This window comes from Muntiacus reevesi, chromosome 15, assembly GCF_963930625.1.
Source record: "Muntiacus reevesi chromosome 15, mMunRee1.1, whole genome shotgun sequence".
Classification (NCBI taxonomy): Eukaryota; Metazoa; Chordata; class Mammalia; order Artiodactyla; family Cervidae; genus Muntiacus; species Muntiacus reevesi.
Genome location: NC_089263.1, coordinates 42,357,561 through 42,377,116, shown reverse-complemented (window position 1 = coordinate 42,377,116; position 19,556 = coordinate 42,357,561). Strand labels below are relative to the sequence as shown.

At 40.4% G+C, this 19,556-nt stretch overlaps 1 protein-coding gene and 1 pseudogene across 1 annotated transcript; one reads left to right on the top strand and one right to left on the bottom strand.

Annotated features, from left to right (window-relative positions):
* Positions 1–921: 921 nt before the first annotated feature.
* SPTSSA (serine palmitoyltransferase small subunit A) lies at positions 922–19,431 on the top strand. Its single transcript, XM_065906440.1, has 2 exons — positions 922–1,090; positions 18,286–19,431. The coding sequence occupies exons 1-2, from the start codon at positions 988–990 to the stop codon at positions 18,387–18,389; spliced, it is 207 nt and encodes a 68-aa protein (XP_065762512.1). The 5' UTR covers positions 922–987; the 3' UTR covers positions 18,390–19,431.
* On the bottom strand, positions 14,108–14,232 carry LOC136147650 (small nucleolar RNA SNORA72; annotated as a pseudogene).
* Positions 19,432–19,556: the final 125 nt, after the last annotated feature.

Here is a 19,556-nt window from a genome sequence, read left to right as displayed (position 1 = left end):
ATTTAGCTCTTGAACAGTACTTGATATTTCTAAATAAATAGTTGTCAACCATCAAAGCTTTAAAGTGTAGCAGAAAGCTACTTAACCTATTAATATAAACCTTTTAACATTTAAATAGCAGGCCATTTAATCGTATGTTAATCGTGCATCTTCATTCCTGAAGGTGCACATTTGTCAGTGGGAAAATCTGAACATTTAAGAGCGCATCTGCAGGAAGTATCTGCCCCACCGACGGATCTCAAGCAATCTGTCATCTGCAGAACCAACCAGATCAGCGTCTCCCGGCCTTGACCTACAGGGCACCTACAGCTACTAAGAGAGGTGGACAGACACTTCTTCACAGATGCCTTTCATGACCTCCTTGAGTGGGGGATGTTCGCCTCCACACTCTCTCGGAGCATCTTATTCTCTCCCTCTGCACCGATCACAGCTTTAATTGTATTGGTGTGATGAATGCCCGTCTCCCTCTCTAGATCGTAAACTGCACGAGTTAAAAACCCTAATATGTTCCTATTCAACTTGTAATGCCCCAGCCCATTAGGACGCCTAAGGCGTCACTGCTATGCCACGGTATTTCTGCGACCGGCGTTTCTGGGCCCTAGTCGGGACGCCCGCCCCCGCGCTCGAACCTGCGGGCAGTAAGGTCCCGCCCACCAACGGCCGGGTAGGGCGAGGCCCGGCGCGGCGCTCTCGCGGGGACAGTTCCCGGGCTCGCGTGGGCGCGGCCCCTGGAGGGGGAAGCGCGGAGGGCCGGGAGCGGCGCGAGGCCGGGCCTGGCCAATGAGCGCGGCCGGGCGGGGCTCGCCGCCGGCGGCCCGGGAGCGCGCGGGGCTGGGCGTGCCCACGGGTGACGCTCCGGGCCTGGCCGGCCAATGGGCGCGGGGTGGCGGGCGGGCGGGCCTGGCGGCCGGGGGGCTCTAGGACGCTAGCGGGAGGCCGGCCGGACAGACTGACGTTTGGCTGCAACGCGGGAGGCGCGTGGCGGGGATGGCGCTGGCGCGGGCCTGGAAGCAGATGTCCTGGTTCTACTACCAGTACCTGCTGGTCACGGCGCTCTACATGCTGGAGCCCTGGGAGCGGACTGTGTTCAGTATCCTGCCCGGGCCGCGGGCGCGGGGCCGGTGGGGGCGCGGAGGGCCGGGGCGGCATCCTTTCGGGCTCCGGGCCTGGCAGGCGGAAGGGCGGAGGGCCGGCCCCGCGGGAGCCGCGCGCCGACTAGCCTCTGCGCGACGGACACGCGGGCCGAGGTGTGGGGGCCGCGCTGGTGGCGTTCCTTTGGTTGGGAGCGGGCCGGGAGGGCGAGAACTCTTGAGATCAGCGGTCGCGGGTGAGTCTCCGGACCCGAGATGGAGGCGCCTTTATTGCTGGAGGAGATCCCCTAGGGAGACGTCTCCCCGGTGTGCCCTCGCCTGCTCTTTGGCCGCGCCAGCCGTGGGTTCGGGCTCCCGTTCCGTGGGAGGCGGGGATAGTGGAGCAGGCTCCCGGCTTGGGCGCTTTTGACCTTTAACTGTCCCTGATTTAGCTGGCTTCGATCCTAGTGAGAATGCTAACTAGTTTATCAGCCTTCAAGTGAGGTTGTGAATTTGTGTTTATGGCATCCCAATTCCGTTTTTGAAAGCAGCTCTGTTCATTGGACCTTTTTTGATCTTGAAGATGGTTTTAAAAGTGTGTTTTACTCATTAATTTGCTGTTTGCATAGTCCGGAACAGTAGAGCCTGAAAAGGAATTTATGGTTATTTGCAGATAGTGTTTGAAACTGTGTTTTCGTAGATAGGTAATAACTACTTGTTAATGACTACTGAGCGTTTGCTACCAGCTAAACACCTGGGCTAAGCACTTTTCCTGTATCTTAACTCATCTTAACTTTCATAACCACAATGAATAACTCATGGTTGTGAAGAAAGGCTTACTGAATCTATGTTGACGTTCCTTGATATTATTCTTGCAGAATAAATACTAATAATGAGATAGAACTATTTATAAAAGAGCTTGAGGACCAATATGAGACAAATACTTTACAAAGCATGCTTGCTTCATGGAGGGCCGCTCCTCTTCAATGTGGTTTAGTTGGAGTAGCTTCAGAACAACTTTGCGAATACACTGTTGCATTGTGGTAGAGAGATAATTTCATTCCAAGCCTTAAAAGTGTTTATTTGTATTGAACTAATTTAAGATTGTACTCAAAGCTGGCTTTTGTTTCAGCACTTGAGGCATCTTTGCTGCTTTACGAGTTTTATTATTGTTGGCGTTTCTTTCCAAACCTGGAATTTAAGAACCAGAATGCATATTCTGGATGTAAAATATGTAAAATCTGAATGTAAAGCATGCTCTAGTTTCCTGAACCATTTACTTGTAGCTGTAGTTTAGTTAGGATTTTTTTTTTTTTCAATTTAATTTCACTCTAAGTTCTATAGGTTGGAATGCATGAGGTCATCCTTGTAAAGTGTATAGTAAAATAGAGACCACCTCTTGACTTAGTTAAAATTACTAAAAAGTGAATTTAAACAGTGTTAAGGTAAGTTGAAATTCTTTAAGAAATCAGAAGTTAAATGTAACGCCCCACTATCAGAGTGTACACTTGATTTTACTCTTGAAGGCTTTTTTGGCCTATGGATAAATGCTACAGTGTCAGTGATATTAAGGCTTTTTTGTACTATGTTGCAATAGTAACAGTGTCTTACAAATAGCTCCATGATGGCTTTGGGGACCTAATGTGGAGAAATAAATTATGAAATTGTCTGTAGTACCTCTGTGGATTTTTGCCTTTGAAACTTTTGACTTCTCATTGGTTTATGTAACCACGTGATTTCAACTAAAAAACAAAAAAATAATGAGATCTGCAACAACCAGAGAGAGATCTGCTGGGAACTTTTGATTTCCACCTCTTGAGGGGAAGCTTTAACGTGTTTCAGAAATCCCCTTTCCCTCCTGGAAGTCATCAGTGGGAAAGGAAAAGACCAGGTTTTGTAACCAAGACCGGTTTTGTAACCAGTGAGACACTCCCTGTAGTATGTCTCACTGAGTAACATTGTAACCATGCTGTTGAGGGGAGATGGGAAATTAAAATATACTTTGTTAAAATAATTAGAAGCATACATGAAAGTTATTTTAGCCTTGTTTTTTAATAAAAAAAACCCTAAACTTGTATTTTGTTATCACTGGATTATATTTGCCACCTTTCTATGGCTTTTTATGTTTCCATGGCATTTTATACTTTATTTTAAGCAAAATGTGGACAGTTTTTTGGTGTATGTTTGAAATTAGATTCCCCCCTGAAAGAGAGGACATGATTTCTTCAAAGAAAGAGTTCTTTTTGTTGTTCAGCAACACATTACTGCACACAAATAATGCTTGACAAATATTTGTTTATATGTGGCAGAAGTACTGATTTTAAGCTACTTTTAGAGTAGCTTTGGAACTAAACTGTTTCTGTTGAACAACATTCAGTTCTTATAGAGTATTCAAACTTAAAGAAGTAGAAAAAGCTGTCAGTTGAAAGAATTTCTTTTATTTTGGATATGTTTACAAAATTTGCATTGTTGTCCCCTCATTTGTAAAATATGTACATTTGTTGAATTCTTTGTTCCACAAGTATATACTTTCTAATGGCAGATACTATGTGCCACCTGGAAGCCCATTTTAGAGAGTAGGGATTTACCTACAAATAAAATGTAAAAATATTCTAATGCCACTAGACAAATAAATAAAAATATAGATTATTAGGTTCTTATAGATGTTATGGAGGTAAAAAAACAACAGAGATGAGGATAGGAACTAAGGAAGAGGTCATGTGCTTTGATTTTAGCTAGCGTGGTCAGAAAGGAGACGTTTAGAGAGATTTAAGCAGGGAGAAAATCCCAGGGGATTGAGCATTCCAGGTAGCAAGAATGGTAACCATGCCCTGAAGCACCAGCATGTCTGGCGTGTTTCGTGTTTCAAGGATAGGTGTGTGATTGGGGTGGGTAAAGTGGGGTGAGTAACAGGAGAGGTCAGATCCAATCCGGTAGGGCCTCCTAGGCATGGAGTGCGCATTCTGGAAGTGAAGGGAGGTGCTCATACCTTTTGGGTAGAGTCACTCAGATCCAGTAACAGTTTTCTCACTGACATTTTTTCTCCCTGACATTTAAATATTGGATAAAGTAGGAAAAGAAAACATAGGAATATACATTTTTTCCTTTCTTCTTGAGACTTAAAGCTCTTTTCATTCTGAGTGGAAACCCAGACAGACAGACAGACAGACACACACATACACCCCCACACCCCCCCCCCCACACACACCCCACCCCCACCCCACCCCCCCCCCCCCAGGAATGGGATTTTTGAAACTTATTTTAATTAAAATTTTTTTCAATGTACTGAGTTCTTCGGAGTTTCCAAGAATATGAACTTCAGTTTTTCCTTCGGGGAAATTAAATCCAAGTTCAGGAAAAACAAGAATTTACACATATTCTCAGATTCCCCCTGCCCCCTCACCCCATTCAGCTGGAAGAACTGGGCAGTGAGTGCTTTGGGACCCAGAGCAGGAAGAGCGATTAGAGAAATTGCAGAGGGAGGTATCTGAGTGTTTGGCTGCATTTTCCCCATGTGGGAAGAAGGTGTGGAAGAGATGTGTTAGGATGGTGAGTGAGTGTGCCAGGCTGACTGGCTGGAACACAGATTCTTTAATGCAGAATAGGTGGGAAGTATAGTTGAAGAAGCAGGTTGAGGCTGTTTATTAATTGGACACTTCTGTGTCCAATTTGTGTGTGTACTTTGGCCAGATGCTGGCCTAGGCGCTATTTCTGATGTGTCAGTGAGCAAACGAGACAGAGATCTTTGTCTTTGGGAACTTCTATAATAGGTGAACTATGTGGAAATTCTGTGGCAGTCCAGTGGTTAGGACTCTGCACTTGTGAAGTATATAGTATATTAGGTGGTAAGCATTATGGAAAACAAAAGTAGGTAAAGGGGATAAGAAATGTGTGGACAAGATGAAGTTATTATTTTTAAAGATGTCAGGAGAGGCTTCATTGTGAAAGCATACTTGAGAGTGAAAACATGAAGGAGGGGAGGGAGTTAGCAGGGTAGAAATCTGACAGAAGAGAGTAGCTTGGCAGAAGGAATAGCAGTTGCAAAGTCCCTGAGTCCATAGCCGCCTGGCATGGATGAAGGCCGTCACTGAGGCAGGTATGGCTGGAGCAGAGTGAGCATTGGGGAGAGTAGCAGTCAGTGAAGTCAGAATCGGAAGTCCTAGAGGTCTTTGTAAGGATTTTGGTTTTTAATTTTGGTAAAAAGGGGTGCTCTTGGAAGATCTGATAGAAGAGCGATCCAATCTGAACTTTAAGAAAAATTATTTATTTGGCTTCTCCAGATCTTAGTTGCAGCATGCAGGATCTTCAATCTTTGATCTTCACTGCAGCATACGAACTCTTATTTGGGGCATGTAGGATCTTGTTCCTCAACCAGGGCTTGAACCCAGGCCTCCTGCATTGGGAGCACAGAATCTTAGCCACTGTACCCCCAGGGAAGTCTTCAATCTGACTTGATAAGTTTGAGAAGGTTTACTTTGGTTGCAGAATATGGAATAAATTAAGTGGCTAGAGGAAGGAAGGGTGGAAGCAAAGGTAGATGTTTTGGATTGAGGTAGGCTTTGAATGATCATGAAAAAAGCATTACTTAAATTTTTTTTCAAATTAAAAAATTAATTTAAAAGTTGTAAAAATTTTTTTTATACAACTTTAAAGGTTGCTTTCCATTGACAGTCATTACAGTATATTGGCTGTGTTCCCCACATTGTACAGTACACCCTTGAGCCTGTCTTACACCCAATAGTTTGTACCTCTCACTCCCCCACCACTGTTTCCCTCCACCCTCCCCAGCATTTTGTTATTTATTTATTGATTTGATTGCACTGAGTCTTAGTTGTGGCATTTGAAATCTTAGTTTAATTGTAGCTTGTGGAATCTAGTTTCCTGACCAGGGATTTAACCTGGACCCTCTGACTGGGAGCATAGACTTTTAGCCACTGGACCGCCAGGGAAGCCCCAGCATTACATTTTTTAAAGCTGTATGTTCTTTTCAGTGGTGGCTCAGATGGTGAAGAATCTGCCTGTAATGCAGGCAACCCAGGTTTGATCCCTGAGTTGGAAAGATCCCTTGGTGAAGGGAATGGCTACTAACTTTAGTATTCTTCCCTGGAGATTTCCATGGACAGAAGAGCCTGGCAGGAACCATAGGATTGCAGAGTCAGATATGACTGAACTACTAACACTTTCACTTTCACATGTTCTTTTCAATAGTGACTAGTTTATTTTTTCTTTTTTTTTTTCCAATAGTGACTAGTTTATTTTCTTAGATCTTTGCTGTATCCTCAAATGTCTAAACTGGAACTGAGAAAGATTTTTCTTTACATCTGAATATGCTTGAATAATTAGTGTGTTTGAGAGTTTAGAAAATATACCTTCTTGAACTATAAATGGAAAATAGTTTGCACATCTTCATGGATAAAAACTCAAAAGGTACAAAAATGTAGATGGTAAAATTCTTCCTTCCACCCCTGCCCCAGCCACCTTGAGACGACCATTGTCATCAGTTGCCTGTGCATCTTCATTCTATGAACACCTGGAAAGTAATAGGTGTTGTTTTGGTGTGTGTAGTTTGGGGAAATCAAAGTTTTTATAAGCCAGTAGAGAATTGTTTGAGGAATATATTTTGCTATGCCCTTTTGGAGGTACTAATAATGATTGATATGGTTCCCTACAATTAAGTGTGTCTGTTTTTTGTATATTTTCTATATAAAGTATGTTTTGTGAGTAAACAGCACACAAAACAAAATTGACAAAAGAAAGCTCCTATATATAGGCCAGTGGGTACCATTGTCTGTCTCTTTGGTAGAGCTTTCTCTGAACTAGTTAGTAAATTATTAAAACCTGAATTCACCAAGAGTCTTCTACTATAACTTGTTTTTTCTTAATGAGCTCCTTTTTTGAAGAAAATGTTTGTAAATATAGAACCATCTGACAATTTAAATAGGTTTCCAGTAAAAATCAGCATGTAATTAGGCAAAATTCTTAATATCAGAAAGTTACTTCTAGAAAAAAATTATTAGTAAGTAAGCTTAATGTCTTTTAGAAAGATTTTATCAAGGTACTTTCAAGTCAAATATGATTTCCAAATAATCATATCTCTTTATCCCTTTGGCCAAACTTTATTAAAACCAGTGTCGCTGTGTGCATCTAGACTTCTGTTTCCTTCATGTCAGATTTCTGGGTCTCTTTCATGCCTGAGGGTCACCCTTCTTGAAGCCGACTCCATGGGTGAACTTGTGAATGTTGGCAGTGGGTTCTGTGGCCACTCTCTTAGTGATGGCAGAATGGCCCTTCTCTATATCCTGCTTGCTGGAGGCATTTTGTGGGGCCCAGATTGGAAAGGTGTCTCATGTCCAAATTCATGTTATTACACAGATAGATGAGGCTTGGAACTGTGCCAGAAGTTTATAATTTGAATGAAATAAAGTACAGCATAAGTTAGTTGACATTCCTTTGTTTGCTGTCCATCCCAGAGGTTATTTTATAGCCTGGGGAAATTCTGGAAATTCTGGATTTCTGGAAGTAAAGTGGGAGAAGTGAAATTGTAAGTGGGGAGGGGGTGATGAGAAGGAGAACTAGCAGATCACAGTTCTCAGATCAGCTGGAGGAGAGAAAACAGTGGAAGCTGAAGACTTATAAACTGATTCCCCTAACTGATCCAAACCCTTTGAAAAGTTGCTCCAGGGCTCCAGTGCTTTGGTTTGAAAATCACTGCTCTCGCCTGTTTTGTACTGCCTGGATATTTGACTGGCTACATGAGAGTGTTAGACTGTCCCTTGTCTGTACTCCTTAGGATAGTATTTTCCCTTAGTGGGAAAAAAAAAACCCTCTTTTGAGAAAGGTGGAATATAAAAGCAAAACAACAACAACAAAAAAACCCAAACAGACCTGAACTGTGCTATGCAAAAAGTAGGTCTCCTGTACTAGGATGTCAGGGAGAGTCATGGGAAGTTGATGGTTGAGAGGACAAAGCACATGTAATCTACAGTGTTTATCAGTGTGTGATACAAGTGATTTTTCAGTAGAGGTGAATGTGGATCCTTTCTCTACTGCTTCATATTCTTAAAGACCTTGTGACCCCCATCCCCCAATCCCAGGTCAGAGTTTGAGAGTTGTTAACATTTGTGATGCTTATGGGCAAGGATAAGATAAACTCTTTAGATTAAAAAAAAAAAAAAAACCAAAAAGCCCAATGCTTAAATTTAATGATTAAAGCTACATGTTCCAGAAGATCTACTTAATAGAGGATGTATACTTTTCACAAATTGCAGTGCTTAAAAAAAATAGCAATTATGGAATGAGAGGTAGTAGTTATGATCAATAGTGATGAAAAGAACTATTACTAATACAGGAATTTTGGCATCACATGATGTTGTTTACTTGCAAAGTTGTGTCTGACTCTTCGACCCCGTGGACTATAATCCACCAGGCTCCTCTGTCTATGGGATTTCTCAGGCAAGAATACTAGACTGGGTTGCCATGCCCTCCTCCAGGGTATCTTCCTGACCCAGGGACTGAACCCATGTCTCCTGTGTTGGCAGACACTTTACCGCTGAGCCACCGGTGAACCCCATTACGTGTTGTATGTGTTCCTGAAAAAATTCTCAAATAAGATAGTTTATGGGAAAATACCATTGACTCAGACTCCTCAAAACTGCTGCAACTTCTAATGAGAACAATGATTAACATTTGGGCGGATAACTTGGATAGCCAGGGCAAGCAGACTGGAGGCTGCCCCAGGGGACATTAAAAATTGATGGACAGAGTTGACTGGAAATGCTGGGGTGTGACAGAGATGGTGTGGGCTGCCTTAGAGGAGGAGGTGCAGGCAGACAGGGCTGTCCTATCATTAGTGGAGAGCTTTTCCAGCCAGGAGGTGTACCGTTCTGGAGAGGGAGAACTGGTGCAGATGCTAATTTTTAATTTTCTTAAAATAGAGCTATAAGGACTTGCAGCCACTAAGCTGAGGGATGTTTCTTGCTGAAGATTAGTATTCTTTTCTCACTAATCTGGCTCCCCTAATTTTTGAAAAAACCCCATATGAAACAAATCCTACTTATGTATGAGCTGATTGACATTTCAGAAATGTGTTATAGCAGAGCAGATTATATTTTAGAGCAAACAGATAATTCACCCCCCGACCCCTTGACCCCAGGACTTCAGATCTTCATTAGATTAACAGAAACTCTCATTAAAAAGGGATATATCTGTACATAGCTTCATTGTCTCTGGGCACAGACCTACAAACCATTTCTAGGATTTCAGTTCAGAGTGGAACAGGATCATTGCTGGTTTAAGCAGAAGACTTTTTTGTTTGTTTAGTTTTTAAAGAGCTCATCATCAAGTTGTTCTAAAATCAATCTCCACACTTAGGTATGATGAACACTACAGAAAGCTCAGAGAATGGGTTTTGCATGCTAACATTAACCTCTGGTGCTGATGCAATATTCTTCGTCGTCGTTGTTTAGTCGCTAAGTTGTGTCTGACTCTGCAATTCCGTGCACTGTAGCCTGCCAGGCTCCTCTGTCCGTGGAAATTTCCAGGCAAGAATACTGGGGTGGGTTGCCATTTCCTTCTCCAGGGGATCTTCCCGACCAGTGGTTTGAACCCGTGTCTCCCGCATTGGCAGGCGGTTTCTTTACCACTGAGCCACCAGGGAAGCCCGTGATATCCTCTACTGTGGCCCAAATATCAAATTGGCGACATACCCTGGGCTGTATCTTCTACCTGCTTTCATTTATGGCAACCAGAAGTATCAAAAGTGACATATTTGGGGAAAAAAACTTAAAAAAACAAAACAAAACCATTTGGTGGTGTTCTGAGGCTGCAGGATTTTAGTTCCCTGACCAGGAAGTGAAACCCTGCCCTCAGCAGTGAAAGCACAGAGTCCTAACCACTGAGCTGCCAGGGAATTCCCAAAATAAGCTTTCTTAGCATTTCTTTTCAAGGTCAGGGGACAAAACCTGCAGTAAGAAAATTGGCAGCCCACTCCAGTATTCTTGTCTGGAAAATCCTGTGGACAGAGGAGCCTGGTGGGCTACAGTCCACGGGGTTGCAGAGAGTCGGACAAGACTGAGCACGTTTCTTTTCAAAGTCAGGGGACAAAACCCGCAGTAGTAAGGAAGATTCCTTTCCGTAGCATTGTTTAGCAGCTGACACCTGCTTTCCCTTAGAACTTTGATTGCTTTTCACCAAACAGCCTGTGGTTATACTTTGTCAGATGCTTTGTTTTCTTTGAAATGGTTCCTTAAAATAAATTTATCAAAATTTTGAATACATCTAAGGATAAAAGTAACATTTAAAGAGTTGATTTTACAAAAGGAATTTGAGTAATAGAAGATTTGGTTGACTAAGAAGATTGAAAAATGACATTTTAGCTCTGTTTTTTGATGTGACCAGGGCCATCAGAGACTGAAAACATTGAAACTGTTTAGTGAAGAAGAATAAATCATACCCACTGGAATAAAAACCTCTACCCTTTTCCGAGTGAGGAACTAACTTTGGTTTCTCCAAAGTCTTGTGAACAGGTTGCTAAGGTAGGTGGTGATAGTGTGAGGTTACTGGTTAGGCAGGAATGTTAGTTTCTGCAATCTTCTGACATACTGTATTTTAAAGCATTTCCTCTTTTTTTTTTTTAGGTTGCTGGGAAAAGGCCTAGGGTGGCCAGTTCCTTGTATGAGCAAAACGTCTTTATTTTTCCTATCTAGCTGGTAACTTACCAGCTTGTGATTAGTTGGGAATTCCTGTTAAAGAAAACAGAACAAGACACAGATATATGATTTCACATCTATTTGCTTTTTAATCCATTGAACCCATAAAATAGTTATGTCCAGGTATATAAATAACCTCTATTTTTTCACTCAGCCCTTGAACAAACATTTATTGGCAGTTCCTGCACAATCTTGGCACATTATATGCTCAGTTCTTTTTTTTTTTTTTAATTTTTATTGGAGTATGGTTACTTTACAATGTTGTGTCTCTGCTGTGTAGCAGAGTGAATCAGCTATATGCTTACTTCTATCCCCTCTTTTCTTGATTTCCTTTCCATTTAGGTCACCACAGAGCATTGAGTAGAGTTCCTCGTGGCTATACAGTAGGTTTTCATTAGTTATCTATTTTATACATTATCTGCTCAGTTCTTAATGATTGACGAAGTCCTGGCGTTGTCTAACAACGCACTACAGCTAGAAGCAAAGAGCGGGTGAGTACAGAAGGAAATGGCAACCCACTCCAGTATTCTTGCCTGGAAAAGCCCATGAACAGAGGAGCCTGGCAGGCTGCAGTCTGTGGGGTTACATGGCTGAGCATGTGTGCATGATGGTGGAGGGAGATGGGTTGGTAGCAAATAAACTGGTAGAACTTAAAAAAAAAAGAGCGACTGAGGCACTCCCTCTTAAGCACTTAAAAATCAGTGGTAGAGGCAGTTACATACACACAAGACAGCAAAGACTTTTTTTAGTTCTTGAGGTTTTTGGTTTGTTAGTCTAGATTTCACTAGCTTAGTTCTGTATTGCTTGAATCATGGAGCCCGCTTTAAAGCCTGATGCTGGCCAGTCTTGTACGGCTAACTGATGCTTGTGGAAACAGCAGTAAGGGCTTGGTAAATGGAGAGGTGGTTGTGGTCTAGTCACTCAGTCCTGTCCAACTCTCTTTCCACCCGTTGGACTTTGGCCTGCCAGGCTCCTCTGTCCATGGGATTTTCCGGGCAAGGATACTGGAATGGGTTGCCATTTGCTCCTCCAGGGAATCTTCCAACCCAGGAATTGAATCCAAGTCTCCTGCATTGGAAGGCAGATTCTTTACCACTGAGCCACCTGGGAAGCCCAAATGAAAAGATTACTGTATTACCTTGTATATTATATAACATGATATATAGATTATTATCACCTTCTAATATATGTGTATTATGTAGCACTGATTACTTACATTTTCTCTCTGTGTGTGTATCTGTGTGTGTGTGTCAGTGTCTCAAATAGAAGATTACATTAGATGATTGAGAAATGGTGCCTGAATGCCCTCTCCAAGCAAGTGGAATCTGAACATGTTGAGGCAGGAAGGGATTTCATTTTATGAAGAAACTTAGGTTCAGAGAGGTTGTGATGCCCTAGGATTATATTATAAATTAACAACAAGTTAATAGCAGAGTGACCTTGGGCAATTTCCAAACAAAGATCTGAGTCATAGTGTTAAGTGCCCAAGCCTTAAAACAGTAATTTCAATAAAGATTATGTTACCTATTATTGAAGAATAGATTTATATTAACCCTGAAAGATAAGTTATGTATATCCTCATGTTACAGATAAAGAAACTAGTAATCAGATAGTTTTTGGCACAACCAGGGATTGGCAGAATTGCAGCTCAGACCTAGGTCTCTACTAGTGCTGTGGTGATTCTGGTATCCATTTCTTGAACTTTACAGTGTATCAGGGACACTTTAAAATTTGAGAGGTGTGTTAAAAGAATGCAGTGGATTGAGAAATCCACTCAAGGACTCAGAGAGCAAATAATAGCTGTTGTATTCTAGGTAGTATACTTTTTTCTTTGGGAGAACATTTCTAAGGAGACAAAGGTCACATGTTCCCCAACCTTGCAGATGTCACAATGAAACCAGTGCCCAAGAGTGTCAATAGGCTGCCATTATAAATGGTGCCAAGCATTATCTCAGGAAATATTCAACTCAGTATTTTAGAGCTGTTTCAACTACATGGCTGAAATTGCTTAAATTGCATTTGTAGAAAGCTCTTATAAAAGGCATTTCTTCTTTTTTTTAAAATTTATTTTTATTAGTTGGAGGCTAATTTCTTTACAATATTGTAGTGATTTTTGCCATACATTGACATGAATCAGCGATGGATTTACATGTTTTTTTTGCATGTTTTGTAAGGTGATTATTAAGGTCAGTAGAAATTCCTCATGGTCCCATTGTTTTATTTGTTCACTTATATTTCATTGCATAGTTAAGTCAGTCTTAAATAGTCTCTTATTTAGTGGAGGGATAAATTAGGAATTTGGGTTTAGCAGATACCCAAATTCCTAATTTACTAGTTAAGCAGAGGTCTACTGTATAGCACAGGGAGCTATATTCAGTACCTTGTAATAACCTATAATGGAAAATAATCTACAAAAGAATCTATCTGTATATCTGAATCACTTAGCTGTATACCTGAAACATTGTAAATCAACTGTACTTTGATTAGGAAAATATTCTCTTCTGGTTGAGCTTTAGGATAATTTTTGGAAATAATTTTGAAATTTAATTGTATAGCAAACTTACCTTTAGAGAGTTATTATTATGATTCTGAAGATACTTAGGAGAACTGGGGTCAGAATATAGAAACTTTTTTTGAGAGAAATAGAATAAAAGTTTAATAAGTGGCTCTGGGTAAAAATTTAGGGTTATTGTTATTATTTTGAGCAGCTAATAAATTGGCACTTGCCTCTTGGTTCAAGTGACTTTTGGTAATTTTGTTTATTTTGGTCAGAATTGAGGGTTATTTATTCTGTTACTAAGAGCTAAGACTTTCCATTTATTTCCTAGATCCAAATTAGATCCAATGATGCCTAACCCAAACTTTGTCAAGGAAGATCCTTCAAAATAGCTTTTAGTCTACTAGGATATACAGTTACATTTTCCTTTGCAATTTTTACTTATTAAAAAAAGTTGTTGACTATTCCAACATGCAAAAATCCCCATAAAGGATAATATAATGAAAGTGTGCCCATACTACCAACTAGTTGAAGAAAAACCTTACTAATACATTTGAAGCCCTTTTACACCCCTTCTTGCAGGTCTGTCTTCTTTCTCTTCCCATTTCACCCCTTTAAATATCCACTACCTGAATTTTGCTTACATAATTGCCATTTGTTCTTTTTTTTTTTTTTACAACTCATCTGGTAATCATCAAACTGGTAATCATCAAACTAGCATTGGTTATCTTCAAAAATTATCACACTAGCTGTGCTACCATTTCTCAAGGTTGATCAGATACCTCGAGTCACAGACAATTCCCACACAAGATACGTCATGTAAATCAAACTTGGTTTATCACCAGCATTTATAAAACCAGACCTAGGCAAAGAACTAGGTCTGGGGACACATGCATGGTCTTAATATAGTGAATGTTTAGCCTGCCCTGATTATTACAAAATCAGAACAGTGTCTCTTTTTTTTGTTGTTTTTTAATTGAAGGATAATTACTTTACAGAATTTTGTTGTTTTCTGCCAAACATCAGCATGAATCAGCCACAGGTATACATATGTCCTCTTATTCCATATATATTCATCACAACAGCTATAGAATGTCATGAACTCTAGTGTCGAATATCTTAACCAGGCAAAAAAAATCTTTTCCAGTTTCAATAAGTTCTTGTTTCACTTAGAAAAACGTCCTGATTTTATATGCAAAGAAAAGTTTAAAGATTTGAGAATTTAGTGTTCACAAAATTGACCTTAAGTTTCAGATTCCTATCTTATGCGGAACAGTCTCTGTTAAGCTAAATTTATACATGTTCCATAACTGATATATTCTCCATACTAAATTGAAGGGTTATAGTTCCATAAAGAGTAGGTAATATAATCATTCAAATGGCTGTTTTTAGTAATTACTTCTTACTTGAATTTGAGCCAATGACCTGAATTTTATTACTATGTCATTTCATTTGTTTGGTGTAGACATTCATAAGTCTTATGTAAAAGCTGTAAAAAAGCAAAAAAACATTTTGAAAATATAGATTAGAAAAAGATTTTGTGTTTCTTCGCTGTAGTCACTATAGAGTTTGTCAGTCACAGTAAATAAGTGGAGTATGTAGAAAGGCCTACAGTGAATCCAGGGTCAAATAATGTTTCTTGAGCAATTCCTTTATTTGTTACACATTTATTAAGCATGTGTTATGTTAGATATTGGAGATACAAAAATGATTAGACATTGTTCACGTGTTCAAGGAGTTGATAATCTGGATGAGATAAATCCACGGATATAAGCACTGTGACATTATATAAAGAGTTTGACAAACATCAGGGAATAATTCTGTCGGACATTGGGGTAAGAATGGAAAACATGAGTGCTAGGGAAAGCCTCATCTAAGAGGAGATGAATCGCTGAGAGAATGATTAGGTTTTATTTGGAGGAACAGGACTTCTCATTCATAGGACTGTATTATAGTGTAATGGTGAAGAACACATTTTGGAGGTTTGGTTGATTTGGTTTGGAATTGGCTCCATTGCTTACTCTGATTTTGGGATGTTAATTTAAACTCACTGAAGGGCTTAACACAGTTCCAGGTGCACACTAGATATTCACAGAATGAAAGCTGCTACTGCTGTTATCTTTGTTGTTCAGTTGCTAAGTCATGTACAACTCTTTGCGACCCCCATGGGTTGCAGCATGCCAGACTTCCTGTCCTTCACTGTCTCCTGGAGTTTGCTCAGATTCATATCCGTTGAGTCGATGATGCCATCCAACCATCTCATCCTCTGTTGCCCCCTTCTCTTCCTGCCCTCAATCTTTCCTAGCATCAAGGTCTTTTCCAGTGAGTCAGCTCTTTGTATCAGGTGGTCAAAGTATTGGAGCTTCAGCAAGAGCCTTTCCAATGAATATTTAGGATTGATTTCTTTTAGGATTGGTGAGGTCTTAAACTTTGAACTGGTTGATCGGATTTGGGGGTGGGCATTGTTACAAAGAGAAGATCTTAATTGGTTCAGATCAGTCGGGGCTTGTCCCTGGAGATGGGCTAGCGTAAGGTCCACTCAAGGAACATGACAGCTCTACTAGCAGGAGGAGTGGAGTGGATATTTGGGAGAAAAGCACGTTAACCCATCTTACACATCAGTGGCAGACAGGGGAAAAGAGACAGTGAAATAGGAAAATGATGTGAGAGAAGGAAGGAGAACCTCAGAGAAGTACCTCAACCCAGAGTCGAAGGAATTTTGAAGAGGAAAGATGAAAAATGGTGTCAATTCAAATAGCCATTGGGTTTGGTAGGAGGTCATCAGTGACCTGAGGGTGTCTATAGCCTGGAGGGATGGAAGGCATATGGTTGTGTCAGTGATAAACAGTAATGTGGAAACAGCAAGTATATACACTTAAAAAAAAAAAAAGAAATTAAGTGGTAAATACCGGGTGGTTGTTTAAGAAAGAACTGAATTAAGGGGGGGCTAAAAAGTAGGTTAAAAAAAATTGTCATGGGTGGACAGTACCTACACCTGACATCTGCATCTCCACCAAGGCGGCCAGCTCCACCTCCCCCAGGGCAACCTCCTTCCTGCCAACACCCTTCCCCTTGTGAAGTTCTTCACACGGACAGCAGCTCTAACCCAGGCACCCCCAGCGGGGTCATTGGTGTCATTCCAGATGTGACACTGGCCTCCACTGCCATCTTTAGCGACTCATTTCCGAAGGCCTGTCCATCTTCATAAATCCCACTTCAGGATATTCCTGTGTCCAGGTTGTCTGGGTCAACCATTCTGGGTACTGTGAGGCACACTGAAGGACTAAGAATGTCCACTGTGGCCCTCTCGTTGTCTTCCTCCTAACTCTATCACCCCACCTCTCCTCCCACCCCACCAGAAAAATGTAAATCCCCAAATAATGGTTGTTAATCATCAAGAACTTGCCTTCCCCATCCCGGGACCCACAATTTGACCAACTTTCACTTAAAAGCTAAGACTGAATGTAGGCTGACCCCTCCCATGAAGACTGTGAGATCCCACTATAAAATCATGATTTCTTTTTTTCAGGCTGCACTGTGTGGCATGTGGGATCTTAGTTTCCTAACCAGGGATCGAACCTTTGCCCCCTGCACTAGGAGCGTGGAGTCTTAACCACTGAACCGTCAAGGAAAGCCCCCAAATCGTTGTGATTTTAATTGCATTTCAAAAAGCAATCATCATGGGAGACTTTTCACCCGTGTTTGCCAAATGAACTTAGGGTTTGAGTCAGGTTTGAGCTCCGACTCTAAAGATAGCTTCTCGTGTGGCCTTGGACAAGTCCCCTCAGTGTTTTCTCAGTCTCTGATGAGTGGTAGTCAATAAACATTTCACAGGAAAGCTGAAAGCTGTAAAGGTCAAGTGAGATAATACATCAAAGATTTGTCAACTAAACTGTTATACAAATATTGGTTGGTAGTAAGCACATTGTTTATTTAAACCCTATCTTTTCACAGAGGAATGTAAGGTATGATAGAACTACCAGTATGTAGAGCTGAACGCAAGGAAGACAAGAGGTAGGGGGAGGGGAGGTTGAGGATATGAATGAACGAGTGACTAAAACACAGTCTTAGTTCAGAAGCAGTAACTCTCCTTAGAAATCCTTAGGTTTTACATAATTCTTGTTAACAGTGTTTCATGTGGCCCAACAGGAGGACTCCCTGTTGATTTGTGTCTATACAGTTTAAATTCCTTTTGGAATGCAGAGAAAGGACCACAGTGCAGAATGTCTGTGGTCTAGGTTATCAAGATGACTTTTGTTTGACGTTGCAAAGTTTAGTGAGAATAATATGTGTTTAATATAGCAGGTGTTATCAGTTTATGTCACTAGTATATGATTGATCTTATCTTTGGCCCTAAAGTCAATACCTTAGCCACATTCTAGTCTATTTTGGATCAGACGTTCTTATTATTCACGTTGGTAGACCTTTTGCAGTCATTAAATACTGTACAATTTTATTCCTATACATTTCTGTTTCTTAGGTTGAACAGTCACTTTCTCTGCTTCATTTTAAGCAGCCTGATATTTTGAAATAAAACAGGGAGAATAATAGTATGCTCTATGTAAGGTGATGGTGAAGATAAAATGAACTTAAAAAATTTAGAATGGGGACTTCTCTGGTGGTCCAGTGGCTAAGATTCATCACTCCCAATGCAGGGGCTCCAGGTTCAATCCCTGGTCAGGGAACTAGATTGCACATGCTGCAACTAAGACTTCTCATGCTGCAACTGAGTTTACATGTCACAAGTACATGATCCCACATTCTGCAACTAAAACCTGAGTCAGCCAAATAAATAAATAAAATTGTTAAAAAAAAATTTAGAATGGTGTCAGGCATGGTTCAGGTGAGCAGCTATAATTATAGTTATTTGTTCTCTATAAGTACTTGATAGGGATGAGAAAGAACTAAGTGAATGGGTACTTCCACACAAAACAGTTGCTGCAGAAATCGGGGAGTTTAGTTTTAGGTAAACTGAGAAAAATCCAATGAAGTGTCCTTAACTGTGACTCAGATTCCATGCTGGTTTCCATCGTGGGGATGGCGCTGTATACAGGATACGTCTTCATGCCTCAGCACGTCATGGCGATACTGCACTACTTTGAAATTGTACAGTGACCAACACGTGACCAAACCAAGGAGCTCCTTAGGGAAGACCCATCACCTGCATTTGGAAAGAGACTTCATCAGATGTCATAAGAAACTCTCCTAGATGTCAACATAACCAACCCTATGAATATAAAGACTAAAATTCATGAGTAGAACAGGAAAGCGATCCTGGCTCATGTGTTGTGTTCTTTATTTTTAATTTTAAAAGAGGCTCTTGTATAGTAGTTTTTGTCTATTTTAACATTGTAGTCATTTGTACTTTGATATCAGTATTTTCTTAACCTTTGTGACTGTTTCAATATTACCCAGTGAAAGCTTTTCTTAATGTAACTTTGAGTACATTTTAATTGCCTTCTATTTCTAAAACCTAAAGTCATTAGTTGGGCTTTACTGTTCTTGCTATCGTATGGCATACATATCTGCCTGGAAATATTTATACTCTTGACCAAAGTTTTGTAAGAAAAAAATTCAAGATTTGGGGCAAGGGGGCTGGGGAGGGAGGATATTTTATTGAGAACTATTTACAAAAGACTTACCTGTAAGTTTGAACTCAGGAGTACAGTTTTAGTTATCTGGACTCTTATCAGCTTTTGCTTTAAAACTATAAAGTGTTTCTTAATGAAAAAGGAAGATCTCGCTAAAGTTAAAATAAGGAACATTTCACCTTTTAAATATTTAATTCATGTGTGAACTCATTTCCAGAAAACTTTGATGATGGTTCTTGTGACAAATGGTGGTTAAGCATTATTATGTAAGGCTTATATGCCATAGAATTTTAAACAAAAAGTAATGAGCTTTCTCTGAGGGCCATTAGTAGCACTGTACTTCCTTAAATTTAGTTTCATGATTGTAATGGGTGCTGCAAATGCATTTGCACATTGCAATATGATGAGATGAATTGTTAAAAACTATAACAAAAAGAAATGTAAACTTGGTTAAAATCCTCTCACTCTTTGTATTGTTTTTTTTTAAAAAAAGATTTTTATTCCGTAAATGTAAGATGAGTACCTAATTTTTTGATGTAAACTCATTAAATTCGAAGAGAGAAAAATCAGCTGACGTAGCAGTATTTTTTTTCCCTTGATGGTTGAATATTGATCTAATATTTGTATTTCTGAATTGATTGCTGTGGACCAATAAGCAGTAAGTATATTTTAACATGTCTTTCAACATAAA